The sequence below is a fragment of the Danio rerio genome, chromosome 24 (assembly GCF_049306965.1).
Source record: "Danio rerio strain Tuebingen ecotype United States chromosome 24, GRCz12tu, whole genome shotgun sequence".
In the NCBI taxonomy this organism is placed as follows: Eukaryota; Metazoa; Chordata; class Actinopteri; order Cypriniformes; family Danionidae; genus Danio; species Danio rerio.
This window is the reverse complement of record NC_133199.1, coordinates 40,561,886-40,580,994: the sequence shown is the minus strand read 5'-3', so window position 1 is coordinate 40,580,994 and position 19,109 is coordinate 40,561,886. Positions and strand designations below refer to the sequence as shown.

The window sequence follows — 19,109 nt, the reverse complement described above, 5'->3', positions numbered from 1 at the left end:
TGCTATATGGGATTTTTTTTTTTTAAACAGCGCCCCCTGGATGATTTGAGAGATATTGTAGAAATAGTTCGCAGTCTTTGAATTTTTTTAAAGTTTGGGGTATTTCCCTGCAGCAGGGCCACACACACAAACACACACACAGTTATTCTCTGTGGTTAGTATTAGTGAAATATAATTTTCAATTTGATGATTTATAGACAAGTAAATACGAAACCACATTAAAAATGAATAAACGTTTGAAATGGTTTAGCATTTTCTTATTCCCCTAATATTCGTGTAATTGAATTAATTGTTTATCTGCCTGCACTATTAAATGTTTGTATATTAACTTATGCAGGAATTTATATATTAATTTATGTAGTAACATTATATATATTTATATATTTACATATGTTTATGCACAAACACACACACACACACACACACACACACACACACACACACATATATATATATATAAATCAAGTAGTATAGAAAAAAATATATATATAGTACATTTTTAGGTTATTATTTTTACTATTTTATGTTATTTATTTAATTGCTTGGTAATTATTTATATTTTTATTATGATATTGTTGTTAGGTTATTATAATTATTTGTCAATTTTTTATTTATTTAAATTATTGTTATTATTATTGTATACTTTTGCTTTACATATAAAGCTGTTTACTTTCAATTAGATGTTTTGGGTCATATTCTTGATATTTAAAAGAGGTTCATTATTAATTATTTATATAATATACTTATTTATGCAGGAATTTGTGTGTGTGTATGAATATATATATATATATATATATATATATATTTATATATATTACGATTGTGCATTATATATTATACATTAGATTAGTCAGTACTAAAGCCAAATCCGTAGCTAATCTAACAAAATAAGTTACGATAACGGTCCAAAAATTAGTACACCCAAATTTATATGTAAAAGAAAAATATTCATTCATTCATTTTCTTTTCGGCTTAGTCCCTTTATTAATCTGAGGTTGCCACAGCGGAATGAACTGCCAACTTATCCAGCAAGTTTTTATGCAGCAGATGCCCTTCCAGCTGCAACCCATCTTTGGGAGACATCCACACACATTCATTTACTATGGACAATTTAGCTTACCCAATTCACCTGTACCGCATGCCTTTGGACTGTGGGGTAAACCGGAGCACACGGAGGAAACCCATGCGAACGCAAAAAGAACATGCAAACTCCACACAGAATTCCCAACTGACCTAGCCGAGGCTCAAACCAGCGACCTTCTTGCTGTGAGGCGACAGCACTACCTACTGCGCCACTGCGTTGCCAAAAGAAAAGTATTACATACACATTTTAAAAAAAGAGGAACAATCAAGAGAAGCAAAAAATATCTATATTTTTATTTGTAGGTGTAATTTAATTGTATTATCTTTTAATTTCTAAACATGTTTGGTGACTTAAATATTATTTTAATAAATATATCTGTTTAATAAATCTATTTTGTTTAAATGCACCAAATACACTGCCTAAATTCCCTGAGAAATGGATAAAAGGATTTATTTTCAAAATGGGCTGTACTCAATTATGCTGAGCATTGTATATTATATATAAATATAAGCGCACCTCTGGGTCTGGCCGCGCGAGGCCGCTGTTTCTCCCTCAGCTGACAATGAGCGGCAATCAGCGCAGCATCCCCGCATCACACTGGAGGATGCTGGCAACCATGTCTGAAAAAACACACACATATGGCTGACGAGCTGGAAACGGCGATGTAGCTTTGAAGATGCCATCTTTTCTCGTCTCTCGTTTTCTCTTCTTCCTCATTCTGTCCGTTTTTAAAGGCACAGCCGGCAAATCGCTCCCCGAGAGAGAAGCTGTGGGTGAGTATAGAGAAGAAAGAGGCGCATCGCGGTGTGGATGGATGAGGGAGTGGTGTTGGCCTGCTTCACAAAAACATCGAGCCATCCTACTAAAATATGATGACAAAAAACAAAACAAAACATGCATTAGTCGATTCACGATTCATAATTGCTGACATCATCGGACGAATATTCGCATCGCGTGGCTAATAGACTGTAAACAATACGCGCATCTGCTGTATCACTGAAATATTGGCCTCTATAAATTCACTATCGGATGTTATGAATGTAATACATGCATGAAAAATAGCACATCCAAATAGCTAAGTTTGTGCAAATCTGAGAAATCTAAGGGCTGGGTAAAAGCAAAAGTGATGACTTCTGCATGCTATTGTTGGATGCGATATGACATGCCTCGTGTTTTTATGAGACGAGCAAATCGGTGCCAGAATCCACACAAGGATATGAAATACTTGGGTAATTTTGCTTAATCACTGTACTTATTAATTCATTGCATGGCTAATAGACTGTAAACAACACGTGCATGAACTGTACATTACTAAAATATTGGCCTCCACTCTGTTAAAATAGCTGGGTTAAAAATACCTCAACATATAATCCAACTAGTACCTTCCCATGTTATTTAACCCAATGCACTGGGTTATATAATCTAATCCAATGCATTGGGTTATTCTAATTAAATGTTATTTTTTTCCCATTCTGGCAAGGGCGTAGATTTGCTCTTGATATTGGTGGGGACGTACATCCCTAGAGCACATGTATTGAATGGCACAAATTCATTTTTGTGCTTTTAAAAACATTTAAACACTTAATAATATAAAACAACAATTACTAAGGCAAGTCCTATGCTGCAAAAGTCAATTTACATGATTTTACTGTGATCTGGCTTTGGAGGGGTATGAATGTACAGAAATTTAGAGAGGTATGTGACTCAATTTAACAGTTTATCCCTATTGTTTATACAGTATTATAAATAATAGTAAACCCTTTAAGCACATCTAGGTTACTAAGGGTTGACAGAGCATTATTTTATTTTGAAGGCGTTTAAATTATTGGTGGGGACATTTCAGTAATTGGTGGTTATTGGTGGGGACATGTCCCGTCCGTCCATGCCAATTCTACGCCCTTGGATTCTGGTAATACTATTGAAGTATTACTATTAATTTTACAATTGAAGCGGAGTAAATAAATAACACACAGTATTCAAAAGCATTGTAAATGCTTGATTTCCATTACATTTTAGTTCCGGACACTTTTGTTAACATTAAGAATCACAAACAATAAAGAAACAGAGCAATGTACAGACGGTTATAAACTGTGCGAGCAGAAAATCCTGTGTTGATGGAGCAGAATATGGAGCTCTGTGTGCTGTAGAGACTGCCCAGCAGCTGCAGCACGCTTCACTCAGTGTCCACTAAGTACAATACATCTTAACCACATACAAACGGTTCTAAAAGACGGTAAACGGATATAAAAACCATGACATGGAGAGGTAATTTGATTTAAAAAAATTAACAATATTATTGCGTTAGAGCTTAAATAAACTTTATAACGCAAAAACAACATTACGCACACACATTAATACAGCTGTTTTGTGTCAGTTAAATCAGTTGACTGCTAAAATCTCAATTTTACACCCAACTGCTCGGGTTATTAAATAAATAACCAAATAAAGGTTAAAAATAACTCAACAAAGCACCACATACCATAACTCAACTGTTTTTTTTTAAAATTTTGGTAGAACTAAATATGTTTACCTCAACCATTGGGTTAAATAAATAACTCAATGTTTTTCAGTGTATAAATTAACTACCTGATGTTATGAATGTACTGCATGCACTTACATCAAAATAGCTTTTTGTGTGCCTGCAGTTATCTGAATAAGAGATTTAAAGGGGTCGTGTTGAACAAAAGGTGCTTATTTATGACTTCTGCATGCTGTTGTTGCTATTATTGGATGTGATATGACAAATATAGGGCCTATACCTTGTGTTGTTTTTATGAGAGTCAAGCAAATCTGTGGACGAATCCACAGGGGTGTAAAATACTTAGGTATACTTTGCCTGATTGCTGTACTTCACCATTCGCATAGCGAATAGGAATCAATACATGCATGTAAATTAATACTAAAATATTGGCCTCTATAAATTGACTACCTGATGGTATGAGTGTATTGCATGCACCAAAATCAAAATAGCTTTTTGTGTGCCTGCAGTTATGCGAATTTGAGTTTCAAAGGGGTCCTGCATTAAAAAAGTGCTTGTCGATGACTTCTGCATGCTGTTGTTGGATGCCATATGACAGATACACGCTGTGAGAGCCGAGCAAATTTGTGCCCGAATCCACAGGGGTGTAAAATACTTAGGTAATATAGCTTAATTACTGTACTTATTCCTTTGGATTAATAGACTGGAATCAATATGTGCATTTCTAAAATATTGGCCACTATAAATTAACTACCTGATGTTATGTATGTAATGCATGCACGTAAATCAAAAGAGCTTTTTGTGTGCCTGCAGTTATGCAAATTTGAGATTTAAAGGGGTCGTGTTGAAAAATAAAAGTGCTTATTTATGACTTCTGCATGCTGTTGTGGGATGCGATATAACAGATACACCTCGTGTTTTTATGAGAGCAGAGCAAATTTGTGCCTGAATCCACAGATGTGTAAAACACATGGGTAATTTTGCTAAATTACCGTACTTATCAATTCACATTGCGTGGCTAATACTGTAGATTGGAATCAATATGTAATATGTACATTACTAAATTTTTGGCCTCTATAAATTCATTACCTGATGTTATGAATGTATTGCATGCACAGAAAAAGTAGCACATCAAAATAGCTTCATGTGTGCTTGTTAATTTAGGCAGACTTGAGATGTTCAAAGGGCTGGCTAAAAGCAAAAGTGTTTATTTATGATTTTTGCATGCTGTTGTTGAATGCGATATGACAGATATACCTCTTGTTTTTATGGGAGCCGTGGAAATCTGTGCTCGAATTCACACAGGGGTGTAATACTTGGGTAATTTTGCCTAAATAATGTGCTTAAGCATCATCTTGGGGGTGTTTGCGCTTCACTGAAGTGCTGGTTAAAGGGAAAGTTCTACTAAAAATGAATTTACTCTCGCTCAGGCCATCCAAGATTAAATTTTTCATCAGTAGAGTCTTCTTGCTGTGAGGCACTTGTGCTTCCCATTGCCCCACCGTGTCGGCCAAATTATCGTCATTTAAAAGACAAATCTATATGCATTTTAGAATATAATAAACCTGATGAAATAGAGATGTTTATATGTATTTCGCTTCGTTATTATTTTTTTCTAGCTTATTATTTTTATTCAATTACACTCTAAAAAATAACTCAAGAGGTCTGTTACCACTACATAGTTTAATACATTATTGTAACTTTAAAAATTCTAAAATGCTGATTAGATTAAAACTTTTAAATTTCCAGAATAATTTTATTAAGTTTTCAAAACAGGAAAATATTGAAAATTACATCAATTTAAAAATTCGGCTAATTTAAAAGTAAACAAAAATGTCAATTACTTTTAAACAATATTTAACTTGTAGCAACCCAAAGAAATTGGGTTGATAACTCAATTTTTCCACGTTAATGGAGTTGTTTTGTATTTTTCCACACACTGATGTTTTTTGCTGTTTTTTATACTGATAATATGGAACACTACATGTTTTTGTTTTGTAAAACAATAAAAACCTGTTTTATAAAAAAAAAAAAATTACTGAAAAACAAAAATGCTGTTGTGAAATGTATTTCATACAAGCATGAACAGTAAATTTGCCAAAAAAATAAAATTAAATTAAACAATTACAGCTACTTAATTTATTTGAGGTTCTAAACTTAAAAAAAATGCAATTACGCACATAACACTGGATTTGTTTTCAATTTTAATTAAAAAAAACTATTTGAAACAACTTATTTTTTTGAGTTCTCAACTTAAAAAAATGGAGTTTATGCTAAGTAAAAATGCCTCTGATTGAAGAGGAAAAGATTTGGCTAACAAAATAAAGTTTGTTGTCTGAACCTCATTTTGTCAGATGTTGTCGTAACTTGAATATATTAATGCAAACTGTTGCATTCATTTTTTTTGTTTTGTCTAAACAATATTTTTTAGAGTGTATTTACATGAATTACGTTTGCTTTACATTTACAGCATTTACTTTCAAGCAAGTATGTTTTGAGCCAGATGCTTGTATAATAATAAATATAATATACTCAACAATATACTCATAATATACTCAATTACACAAAACTGTTTTTGCTGTTTGTTCAAACTACAACCTTAAAATTAGCTGAATCAACACAATTCTTGAGTTTTTTTTTTTTTAAAGCGTAATTGTTTTATACAAGGGAGCCGCTGGGGGGTGGGTGTGGTTGGGTTGGGAGAGTTGGGACGATTCTAGGGGCCCATTCATTTAGGGTGGCCCCAGAGACATTATGAGGAGCCTACTGAACCAACTCCCCATCCCTCGACTCACTTTCATCAACAACAACTTCCAACATCCCCACCTATCCCCTCCACGACTCTAAGGGCCCATACATTTACGCCCCATTCACACGTGGCTTCAGCATCAACGCTTGACTGAAGGCGTGTCTGAAGTTGAGGCTGAAGCGATCGTCACAGCAGCGTCGGCCAATGAAATTCAGTCAGCAATCCGCTTGTTAAGTGATGACGTGTTTGTGACGTATGTAATACTGTTTCCGGGTCCAAGCTGCCATTCATTTGAGTGGAGAAATCATTCGTTTATGATCACGTTTTATTCCTATCAAACATTAAAGTTAATTTTACATAAAGTCATAGTGTACACAACAATCTCTGTGCTTGCTGCATAACAAATACAGAAAATTTTACAATTTACAAAAAATTAATCACTTTCTGGCCATCGGATATTAGGCATGGACATATATACTGCCCTCGTGATTTTCGAAAGCATTAAATCACTTTGTAAACGTTTATTATTACCATTTCATGAGTCTCCCCATTCAGTTGAATAGAGCGCTTGGACCCGGAAGCCGCTTTGCGTGACGTCACACTTAACAAGCGGATAGGCTATTTATGTGATGCATTTGCATACAGCGATCTGATTGGCTGACACTTCCGTCAGCGCTTGAAAAGTTGAGCTAGACCCAACTTCTGCAGCGAGCAACGCCTCTGAAGCACCTCCGACAGATACACAGTGCAGTTCGGCAACGCCTGGCGTCACCCATTTAAAGTGAATTTAAATTAAATTTTTGAAAACACTTAAGTTAACTTATTTTGAGTTGGGACAACATGAAGAAATTGTGTGGAACCCTGAATTTTTACTGTCTTTTTACTAGATTGTTAATTAATTTATTTATTTACACAAGTTATTTTTGCTTTACATTTTCTTACAGCATTTACTTTCAAGCAAGTATGTTTTAAGCCAGATACTTGTGATTTAGGTTTACTATACACACTTTTCCTTTTAGAGTATAGTATACGCAATTAAACACTCAAGTAGCTCAAACTACTAATTGTAAATGAGCTGAAACAACACAATTCTTAGGATTTTTGTTGGGCCGAAAAAAGATTTGCTGGGACAACATGAATGAAATCTGTGGAATCCAGCATCTGTTAAAGTCAGGATTAATTACAGCACAGGCTAATTAACGTGTCACTGTGAATGTAATTAAGTGTGTAAGTGTTGGTGATATGAGCTTTGTTCTGTGTGTGTCAGAGGTGCAGGTGAGGGTGCAGGTGTTTGACGGTGGTGACCTTTCACCTTTGCCCAACGCCGCTCTTGCTGTTCATGGAAACCAGAGTCTGCTTGCGCAGAGCCGTGCAGGCAGCGACGGCGTGCAGGTGGTCAGCTTCACGTACCGCACGGGAACATGGGTAATCATAACAGCATCCCAGAGAGATTACCTCACCAGCTCAGTGCCATGGCACGCCAGCCGTCTGCCCTGTGAGTGAACACATGACAGCTAAAAAATCTGAAGGATTTCATGACAGAATGTTGTTGTTTTTTTTCAGTCTTTGAGGGTTTTATAAAGTGTGTTGGTTTATCTCAGGTCTTAGTGCTCCAATGATTTATTCATAACGTTTAAAAAAAATCTGTTTAATCTTCCCGTTTATTGTTTCTATCAGTGAATCATAAAAAATGTATTGTATGCTCGAACCAGCGACCTTCTTGCTGTGAGCCGACAGCACTACCTACTGTGCCACTGCTTCGCCAATAGTGTAAGTGTGTGAATGAATGTGTGTGGAGGTTTCCCAGAGATGGGTTGCAGCTGGAAGGGCATCCGCTGCGTAAAACATATGCTGGAATAGTTGACGGTTCATTCCGCTGTAGTGACCCCTGATTAATAAAGGGACTAAGCTGAAAAGAAAATGAATGAATGAATATTATTATTACTTTTATTATTATTATTATTAATTGTAATATTAACAAAAGCAATAATGACTGGATTAATCCTTTCATTTCAAACTACATACAATATGAAAGCAGTTATTTAACATTTTAATAAATATTTAACAATTTAACCATTTTTTTTTACATTTAATAAATGCCGCTTTCCCAGAGATGGGTTGCGGCTGGAAGGGCATCCGCTGCGTAAAAATGTGCTGGATAAGTTGGCGGTTCATTCCGCTGTGGCGACCCCGGATTGATAAAGGGACTAAGCCGACAAGAAAATGAATGAATAAATACCGCCTTGATGAACAAAATAATTTTCTTAAAAAAAAAAAACTGACCCCAAACTTTTGACTGGTAGTTTATATATGCTGACAAAGTTTCAATTCACTATAATCTTCTATGTGAAGCTGCTTTGACACAATCTACATTGTAAAAGCACTATACAAATAAAGATGGATTGAAGTTAATTGAATATATTTTTTTTCTTGAAATCAATCAATCAATCAATCAATTTATTTCACAGAAAGGGACAGTGTACATTAATCAACATTCCTAAAAAATTTAAATGTACCCAAATTAGCACAAAGGCTAGTTTTCAGTGGTAGTGTCAGATGTTATAGGCTTATAAATCAATAAAATTACAAATTTAAATGATAAATTAAACTTAGATGGACACCAAAAAACCACCACCACAACAGCAAAAACCCTTTTGTGTCAAGTGTTAAAATGTTAACTTTATGTCTTGTCCTGAAATAATTCAGTGTGCACACCCTAATAGAAATCTATGTTTAGAGTTTTAAAATGCATGGCGCTGCGTGGCACGGCGCGTCGCCAATTGGTGCATCTGGTGTGCGACCCCATTTGCTCTACACTTCACAATGATAATTGTTTTTCATAAAATTATATTAATTATATTAAAATCATATGAATTATATTACAATTATATTAATTATATTAAAATTACATTGATTATTTATGTTAAAAAAAGATTTTATTGCAAAAAAAAAAACACTATTACAATACAAATTGTTACATATCGTTATTTTTGTTGTTGTTCTTCAACAATAAGGAAGGAAAAAAATCTAAAATCAGTAAAAGAGAAAAATGGAAACGAGTAATAAAAGAGTACAGAAAATGTACTTTTAATCAACTGAATGCAGTCATTCAACAACCACAATCAAATTTTTAGATATGTTGTCAATGTTAAAAGTAAATATGTACAATTAAACAGTATAATAATAGTTAAAATGAAATAAAAATGTAATTATACTTTGCAAATCTGACTTTTTTTATACCGCTCACCTGACTTTTTTTAAAAACATGTCTGTAGTCACATTAACTATCATTTATTTATTTATTCTGATATTTTTTAATTTATTAATTTATACCTGTTAATATACCTGTTCAACAAATCTCTCTGTCTGTCTGTCCATGTGTTAGTGTATGCCTCGGTCAGCCTTTACCTGATGGCCCAGAAGCCCGGCACACTGATCCTATATGATGATGTCATCCAGGTGTTTCATGGCTCCCCAAGTAAGTAAACATCTGGGACCGTATTTACTATCACCAAGAAAATCTGGAGAGAAAAATATTGGATTATTTATCTTTAAGATAGTTGGTGCGATGAAATATGAGGAAGTTGACATATGCATGACTTAGCCTTTTCACCCACTCAAGCTTAAGTCAAACTGACACCTCCGGTTCCTCCAGCTGTCGCCATAGCAACAGCAGAAACACATTATATTTCCATCACAAAAACTTCTGACATCTGAATGTGCTAATTGCTCTAATTCCCAGATAATGATAGGACATTCAGTGCGCCGTAAAGACAGACACTGTATGGTTATTATCAATGACGCATTGCATTTCACTACATATTAGAATAAAGGAAGTGAACTGCAATGAATATGGCATTTAGTCATGCTTAGAAAACCAAAGCCTTGCACACACAATGCAAACAGACATTTTTACTAAAGATTATTTAGTTCCAAGTCTTAAAGGGATAGTTCACCTACAAATAAAATGTACTCATTATTTAATCTCCCTCAAGTGGTTCCAAATCAGAGATTCTATCTTCTGTTGAACACAAAGGAAGATATTTTGAAGAATGTTGGAAACCTGTAACCATTGACTTTCATAGTAGGAAAAACAAATACCATCGAAGTCAATAGTTACACGTTTTCAGCATTTTTCTAATTATCTTCCTTTGTGTTCTACAGAAGAAAGAAACTCATAAAGGTTTGAAAGAAGTAAAGGATGAGTAAATGATGACAGAATTTTCATTTTTGGGTGAACTATCATTTTAAAAATTCAATCTAATTAATCTCAAATACTTCTTGTAAGTGAATGCACTTACTTTCTGTTACTCTGTAAACCTTTAGGTGGGCGGAGCCAGCCGTGGCTGCAGGTTCCAAGGCGGAGCCTACAGTTTAACTCCTCCTACACAGAACTGACGGCAGTTTTAACAACAGCAAGAGAGCAGAATGAAATCAACTCCTTCCCTTACCCACTCGCTCTGGAACCAAACAACACAGGTCTCTAAAGTCTCTCTAGATATTTGCACATTTTTAATATTAAAGGTGCAGTGTGTAGGATTGACTAGATATTGTGGGCCAAATTCCAAATATTGGAGAGGGTTTTTTCACTTGATCCCCCCCCAATGATGACTGGATGCACACGCAGGTTGCCAGATGGCCTTACACTGTTATCTGCTCAGCTAATGTTTACCTTTGTAATATTTGTATCATTCATTCATTCAATTTCCTTCGGGTTAGTCCCTTTACTTATCAGGGGTTGCCACAGTGGAATGAACCGCCAACTTATCCTGCATATGTTTTACACAGCTGATGCTTTTCCAGCTGCAACCCAGTACTGGGAAATGCCCATGAACACTCATTCACACACACTCATACACTACAGCTAATTTAGTTTATTCAATTCACCTATAGCACATGTGCTTGGACTGTGGAGAAAACCCACGCCAACACAAGGAGAACATGCAAACTCCACACAGAAATGCCAACTATCCCAGCCGGGATGCGACAGTGCTAATCACTGTCGCATATTTGTATTATTTGCTAATTAAAACCACCTTATGTCAATTTCTTTGAATCTTCATCTCATTTTAGAGGCCTGCTACTGTCACGTTTACAGCTGCACCTGCGTACATTGATGCAACCTTATGACTGAAACAAAATACAATGTTGTCCTTCAAGGGCAAGCGCAGGACGTTAACATAATGTCATATTGACGTTGTACCTCAACATCGTGGGGGGCGATGGATTTTGTTTGGAAATGAAAATCACGTTGGCGTCAGAACCCAACATCAGGCGGACATTAATGTTCAACGTCCAACCTTAAATCAACCAAATATCAACATCTAATCATGTTACACCTTTACTTTGTGTGAACGTTACCACTATGACGTCTATCAGACGTTGGATTTTGGTCACCTTCCAACACAACCTAAAATCAACCAAATATCAACGTAATTTAACGTCGTTTTTGGGCGTTAAAATAACGTTGTCCTTTGATGCTGGCTAGACAATGAATTTGGTCACCTGACGTCACAACCTAAATCTAACCTTATTTTAATGTCTTATGAAGTTGTGTGCCTGCTGCGATGGGTTCTGAAATACTGGCAGGGGGCTGGTTATAGAGACCAAAACAAAGACAGACATTTTGGCGCACATTTTCAAAGCAGAATAACTGACCTTAGTGTTGTTTCTATACAACAGATAAACAAGTATGTTCACCTAGCATGCTTCTCAAATATCTGGAAACTTATTACAGTATTTTAATGCTTTATAAAAGTCAAAAAACATACATACAGCACCTTTAATAAATGCTCATGAGACTTTTTAGATTGCATATATGTAGGGGAGCCTTGATGTGTGAATGTTCATGATGGTGTAATCATTTAAGGAGGAGAAAATGGCTGGACGGACCTGACAACGATAGCAGCAGTCAGTGCACAGTTGTTTGACCGCGAGGGCCGAGCTGTTGAAGTCAGTGAGCCTGTCCACATCTCTGTGCCTCTGCCGTCTGATACACACATACGATCTGCCAGCAGCATACCTGTATGGATGTACGACACCAAGACAGGTACAATCACGCCTTAGAAACCTTAAAGGTTTAGTACGCATAATAAAATCCCTGTATTCATTTACTCATTGAGTTTCCTTCTTCTGTTCGAAGTTATTAAGAAGTTATTTAAAAGAATGCTGGTTGATGCTACCCATTGACTTCCATGGTAATGGAAGATGTTTATTTAAAGATGTACTGTAGCAGACGTCGTTTATGCAATTGTACAAATCAAAAATTGTAATGCATTATGACAATTAAAGCCTAAATATTGCTAGATCCTCATTTTGGAAATAACCTTTGATGTCCAGGACTTTGGGTTCGAAATGGAACAGGATTTATCATTCGAGAGGGATCTCAGCTAAGATGGGACTTCACTGCGTCCCAGCTGGGCTACTGGATCGCTGCCTTCCGAGCTTCATCAGGTGATACACCCAAATGCAAAAACACACATATTTGCATCTTGACTCAAGCACAAAAATGCTGATCCTGCTTTGTATTTGTACACAAGGCTCAGGTTTGTCTCACCCAGGCCTGAGGGACATCACGGCCTACCACACCTTCTTCTTGCTGTCCATCCTGGGATCTCTCGCTCTGCTTGTGCTAGTCTTGCTCTGTGTCTTACTCTACTACTGCAGGTGTGTATTTGTAGACTAGCTTGCCTAGTCTTTGTCTAAAACAGGGGTCACCAATCTCGGTCCTGGAGGGCCGGTGTCCCTTCAGGGTTTAGCTCCAACTTGCCTCAACACACCTGCCTGGATGTTTCAAGTATACCTAGTAAGAGCTTGATTAGCTTGTTCAGGTGTGTTTGATTAGGGTTGGAGCTAAAATCTGAAGGACACTGGCCCTCCAGGAACAAGTTTGGTGACCATTGGTCTAAACCAGGGGTCACCAATCTCTTTTGCTTTTCCTTAAACTATTGGTAATATTTAGAGCGGGGTGTAGATTTCATTCCACTCACTGTACATTATAACTAGCAAAACAACACCAACATACCAAATGTCACCTTAAGCAATGTTTTCCCAATGAGCCTGATTGATCGTAAGATATCTTTTGAAGATTTGCTAAATGTCAGCATCTGTTTTCCAGACGAAGGTGTCTGAAGCCCCGACGGCAGCAGAAACAGGTTCAAGTTCCATCTGCTTTGAATGGATCCAGGAAGGACCAAGGCACCTCCACGTCCCACTTGAACCTCATCTGCGGAGGCCATGTTGAATCTGCTGCCTCCAATGGCAACTTGGACGCCAATAAATCCGAGGGATCCCCATCCCATGCCTTCAAAAGTGCCCGAGATGAGTTTACCCGGCACATTCCTGCCCATAAGCTACGCCATTCCTCAAAGAACAAGCAATCCAAAGGAGCCCAAAGAAATCCCGAGAGTTTCCCCATGAAGGTGCATCAATCTACAGATACAAGCAATCTGGATAGCAATCTTCTACATGAAAACTACGGCCGCAACTACAGTTCTGACGACAAGGATCAAGACTATCGCCGCAGACATGTTGTCAATGATAACCGAGGCTACACATCCGACCCGCCTTCCCCACCACTTGTTGACAAGCCTCCAGAGTATTCACAGGTTTTGCAAGGGCCAGATCATCTCGCTCGTCCAACATCACTCAACACACAACCAGGTCAGATTATATTCTGCAGCTCATTAGATCAGATGAAGGAGAACATGTATCGTACTATGGTACCAACTCTTGTAATCCCAGCCCACTACATGAGGTTCTCCTCTGAGTTTGGTGGCTCAGATCAAGGTAAGGATGGAACAAATCAATCAGATCGAGATGGACAGAGTTCACAAGGTACCAGCAGTGGGATTCAAAGCCAAATCCATCAAGGACAGACCCCAGGATCAGGACATACCGATGGCCAGCAAGGTGCATCTCCTGCAGGCTCTGATGACAGCGTTTGGCCCTCCAGTGGTACACCAGCTCCGGTCCACATTCCAGTTTTATTCAATGACTCCACGATTTCACAGATGAACGGAGAGCTGCAAGCACTTACAGAGAAGAAGCTTCTGGAACTGGGGGTGAAGCAGCATCCTCGGGCATGGTTCATCTCTCTTGACGGACGCGCCAATGCTCACGTACGTCACTCATACATTGACGTAGGTGCTGATCACGGCCATAGTGGAACACACAGTGGAAACCACAGCGCCCAAAGCACCTTGAGTGCCCCAGCTGGGAGTAGTAAGGACCGAAGCATTGATGCAAGTCTACAAGACACCCAACATGATCGCAAATCTGCATCTGGTCGCAAGACCAAAGAGGAGCACCATGGAAGCAGCCGTAAGGGGCATGGAGGAAGCAGCTTTGGTGGAGGGAAACACTACTCCAAACCTGCCTACCATGACCCGCTTGACCTAAGTGGAGGGGTGAGTCGGATGGGGGCGAGTTCGCCATTGGAAAACCCTCTAACGCCTCTTTTGGATGATGGTCCCGAAGAGCCAAGGGGGTCTTCAATGCCGAGAAGGGGTCGAAGCAGGGGGAACAGCTCACGTAGTAGCAACAGCGAAACGCAGCGTGACTCCGTTACCAGCCCTGAAGATGACAATGATCTTGATGACAAGGAGGAGAACAAGAAGAGCCCCTGGCAGCGTATTGAAGAGCGCCCCCTCATGGTGTTTCATCCGAAGAAGTAGAGCAAGAAAATCAATCCCAACAGCTGCCTTGACCGATTAGCCAAACTAGAGATGTGTTCAAATTGAAGTTTCACTCAACTATATTCAAAGGATGACTATCTGTGTCTTTATAGTTTGATGGACATTTCACATAAGATTGTTATGCCGTTGGATTTATTTTTGGCTTTCTATGACAACAGACTTCCACTGATCAATTTGAATGCATCTCAGGGGTCAAAGAACACAAATTAGGTGGCATCATACCATCTTAGTGTTTTGCACACCAAGGATTACACTAAATCCAAGACTAGTTAAGGTGAGGAGAACGCCATTGCAGATGGAAGAACGCAAGAAACCAAACAACTGGGCGAGTGCATTAAAATAAAGCACAACACATCCACACAATATTTCCAAATGAATCAGAAATACTCAAGTACCTTTTCCCTCTCAATGGCTTCAACGTTTTGAATGAATGGATTTCTCGAATACTTCGATAAGTTGGATCAAGACCTTGATGTTTACCAAGAACTCCATGTTAAACTTTTAGAGACCTGTTTCCTTATGTTCTAATGCAGTATATTCCTTGGTATTTCTGCTTATTCTTTTACCTTCAGTACTCATTATTATGATGTCAGTTCCTCATTCGATCTTTCATAATAATTTTATACGTAATGTACATCGCTAATCCAGAATTTCAGATTTCAAACATTCCAGATTTTTTACCGCTAGTCCTTAATTAGTAGATTCAGTGCATTTAAGTTTAATGTTCACATTTGTTTGTGATGTGATGTTAAAGCAATTTATGAAGTCATCATACCGTGCATTTTTAAATTTATTGTATTATAAAATCCTGTCCTTTTTATACCACATTTTCCATTCAAGTGCGGATCTTGAGTCTAGTATTTGAGGATGTGATTGATTGAAACTCAGCACTTGCGTTAAAGTGTAAAGTGTTTCAAATAATGTTTGTGGAGCCCGTTTTCACTTGAGGAGGAATGAAATTAAATGAAAAAGCATTGACAGTGAAATAGTAGATTTGAATGTACTTTCCCCACAGTTAAGCCCAAAGTATACGTTTGATAGTGTGCACAAACACAGTCGCCTGCCAGTCTTTATTGTGTCTGTGCATTTTCTCTCTTTGAAAATTATCACTGATAAAACTGCCTTTGCCGGTTAATTTTGTACATTTTTATTTCCTGACTTTGCTAGAACGGCACGGTTCAATATTAACAGCAAAGTGATCAAATTAAGTAGTGCAAAAATTATTCAAAGTGCATTTGAAAACTGTATCTAATTTGTCGAAAAAATCAGAAGAAAAATAACAAAATTATCAGTATACTTTGGGCTTCAGTATTTTCAGCTGGGCTTTTCATTAATTTCAAACAGAGCCATTAGCATTTTGTGTATATGTATGATAGTCTATATGTGCATGAGAAAACTAGTATAGGATAGATTTTTTTATGCCTACAAATGAAAATAGACACTATTCAAGCATGAAGGTGGATGTAGATGCACTGTAAAAGGTGATTATTTACTTAAAATAAGTGAGAAAAGCCGTTGCCTAAAACGCGACAAATCAAGCAAACCTTTTGTAACTTGGAAGTGTTAAGTTGATTTAACTTAGTTTTTACTGAAATTTACTTAAGAAGGCGTCTATTTTACTCACTTAACTAAAGTCAACTAATCAGATTTAAATCAACAGATTCACTCACTTATTTTAGGTTAAGTCAACTAATTACTTTCAAAGCAGCAGGTTTACTCACCTATTTTAAGTAAAGTCAACTACTTGCTTTCGAAACATCAGGTTTACTCATCTATTTTAAGTAAAGTCAACTAATCGTTTTTAAAAGCAGCAGGTTTACTCACTTATTTTAAGTAAAGTCAACTACTTGCTTTCAAAACATCAGGTTTACTCATCTATTTTAAGTAAAGTCAACTAATCGTTTTTAAAAGCGGCAGGTTTACTCACTTATTTTAAGTAAAGTCAACTAATTGCTTTTAAAGCAACAGGTTTACTTACTTATCTAAGGTAAACTCAACTAATCATTTTAAAAGCAACAGGTTCACTCACTTATTTCAAGCAAACTAAACGCTTTCAAAGCAACAGGTTTGCGCACTTATTTTAAGTAAAGTCAACTAATTGTTTTTAAAAGCAGCAGGTTTACTCACTTATTTTAAGTAAAGTCAACTAGTTGCTTTTAAAGCAACAGGTTTACCTACTTATCTAAAGTAAAGTCAACTAATCATATTAAAAGAAACAGGTTTAGCTACTTATCTAAGGTAAAGTCAACTAATCTTTTTAAAAGCAACAGGTTTACTCATTTTAAGTAAAGTCAACTAATCGTTTTAAAAGAGCAGGTTTATTTACTTATATTAAGTAAAGTCAACTAATTGCTTTTAAAGCAACAGGTTTACCTACTTATCTAAAGTAAAGTCAACTAATCGTTTTAAAAGCAACAGGTTTACTCACTTATCTTAAGTAAAGTCAATTAATCACTTTTAAAGCAGCAGGTCTGCTCACTTATTTTAAGTAAAGTCAACTAATCTTTTTAAAAGCAACAGGTTTACTCATTTTAAGTAAAGTCAACTAATCGTTTTAAAAGAGCAGATTTATTTACTTATATTAAGTAAAGTCAACTAATTGCTTTTAAAGCAACAGGTTTACCTACTTATCTAAAGTAAAGTCAACTAATCGTTTTAAAAGCAACAGGTTTACTCACTTATCTTAAGTAAAGTCAATTAATCACTTTTAAAGCAGCAGGTCTGCTCACTTATTTTAAGTAAAGTCAACTAATCGTTTTAAAAGCAACAGGTTTAGTCACTTATCTTAAGTAAAGTCAACTAATTGCTTTTAAAGCAACAGGTTTACCTACTTATCTAAAGTAAAGTCAACTAATCGTTTTAAAAGCAACAGGTTTACTCACTTATCTTAAGTAAAGTCAACTAATCGCTTTTAAAGCAACAGGTTTACTCTTAACTTATATATTTTTTAAAGCAACAGGTTTACTTACTGTATTGATCTTGAATAAAGTGTACTAATTGATTTAAAGCAACAGGTTTACTCACTTTTTTAAGTAAAGTCAACTAATCGTTTTAAAAGTAACAGGTTATTTACTTATCGTAAGTAAAGTCAATTATTGCTTTTAAAATAACAAGCTGACTTACTTATCTTAAGTCAACTAATCATTTTTTACAGTGTGCCTAATGTATAGAAATTTGCCAAAATTTAAAATGCCAGTTAGAAATAAGATACAGTTTACAGGCCAGTGTTTGGCCCGTCAAAAATGTTCCAGCGCTGTTATTATTCATACAATCTGTAACTTGCATTGACTGTGAAAGAAGTCTGACTTGGGATCATTTTTATAAGCCATTCAAATGTTAAAAGCAAGACACTTTTAATTGCTACTTTTCTATTTTACAATTTTGTACACGAATTCAGCATTATTTGACCCGTCATCAAAACAAGCACATGTGTAATTGTTAAAGCAACAGATATACAGGGTACCTTATTGAGAATAGACACCCAAGAGCAACTTGAAGACTATCAAACATGATTCAAAGAGACTTTTACTAAAATAGCTCTGCTCATGCTGATCTGGTGCCAATCACATGTAGACCGCTGATTAATGCTGTCTCCTGTAATGACTGTCAACTTGCTGGAAATGACACCGCTGTTGCTACATGTCTCATATGCATGTCATTTGCTTTGCAACCATCACTTCCTTATTTTAAATACAAATTTGACTGGAACTTTAAGTACATTGTAAAAAGTACATACATATATATATATATATATATATATATATATATATATTTGTTATTCGACAGGTTTCAAATGATTATTGTTATTTATTTAAGGTTATGAATTGCATTGATTTTTGCTCTGTTGACTTTTGATGTTGAAAATTCAACTCCGCAGTTTAGGAAAGTGACTTTTATAGGCATTTTAGTGTATTAAATAAAAATTTAAACGTAAATTTTAATGCATAATTAAATGACAAACTAAATACTGGAAGTTTATAACCTGGTTTTTGTGCTGTAATTCATATTTGCACTGTAAAAATGATCTGATACTTAACAAATAAAGTGTTTTTTGTTTAATTACAGTTGTAAATTGCAACATGGGGTGTTGATCTCTGCTCT

General features: G+C 36.3%; 1 protein-coding gene across 1 annotated transcript; it reads left to right on the top strand.

The window, feature by feature from the left end:
* Nucleotides 1-1,683: 1,683 nt before the first annotated feature.
* Nucleotides 1,684-15,994, top strand: fam171a2b (family with sequence similarity 171 member A2b). The gene is made up of 8 exons (XM_001337519.8): nucleotides 1,684-1,857; nucleotides 7,580-7,807; nucleotides 9,698-9,790; nucleotides 10,639-10,791; nucleotides 12,182-12,361; nucleotides 12,652-12,765; nucleotides 12,852-12,978; nucleotides 13,430-15,994. The coding sequence occupies exons 1-8, from the start codon at nucleotides 1,761-1,763 to the stop codon at nucleotides 14,985-14,987; spliced, it is 2,550 nt and encodes an 849-aa protein (XP_001337555.2). The 5' UTR covers nucleotides 1,684-1,760; the 3' UTR covers nucleotides 14,988-15,994.
* The last annotated feature ends 3,115 nt before the right edge of the window (nucleotides 15,995-19,109 follow it).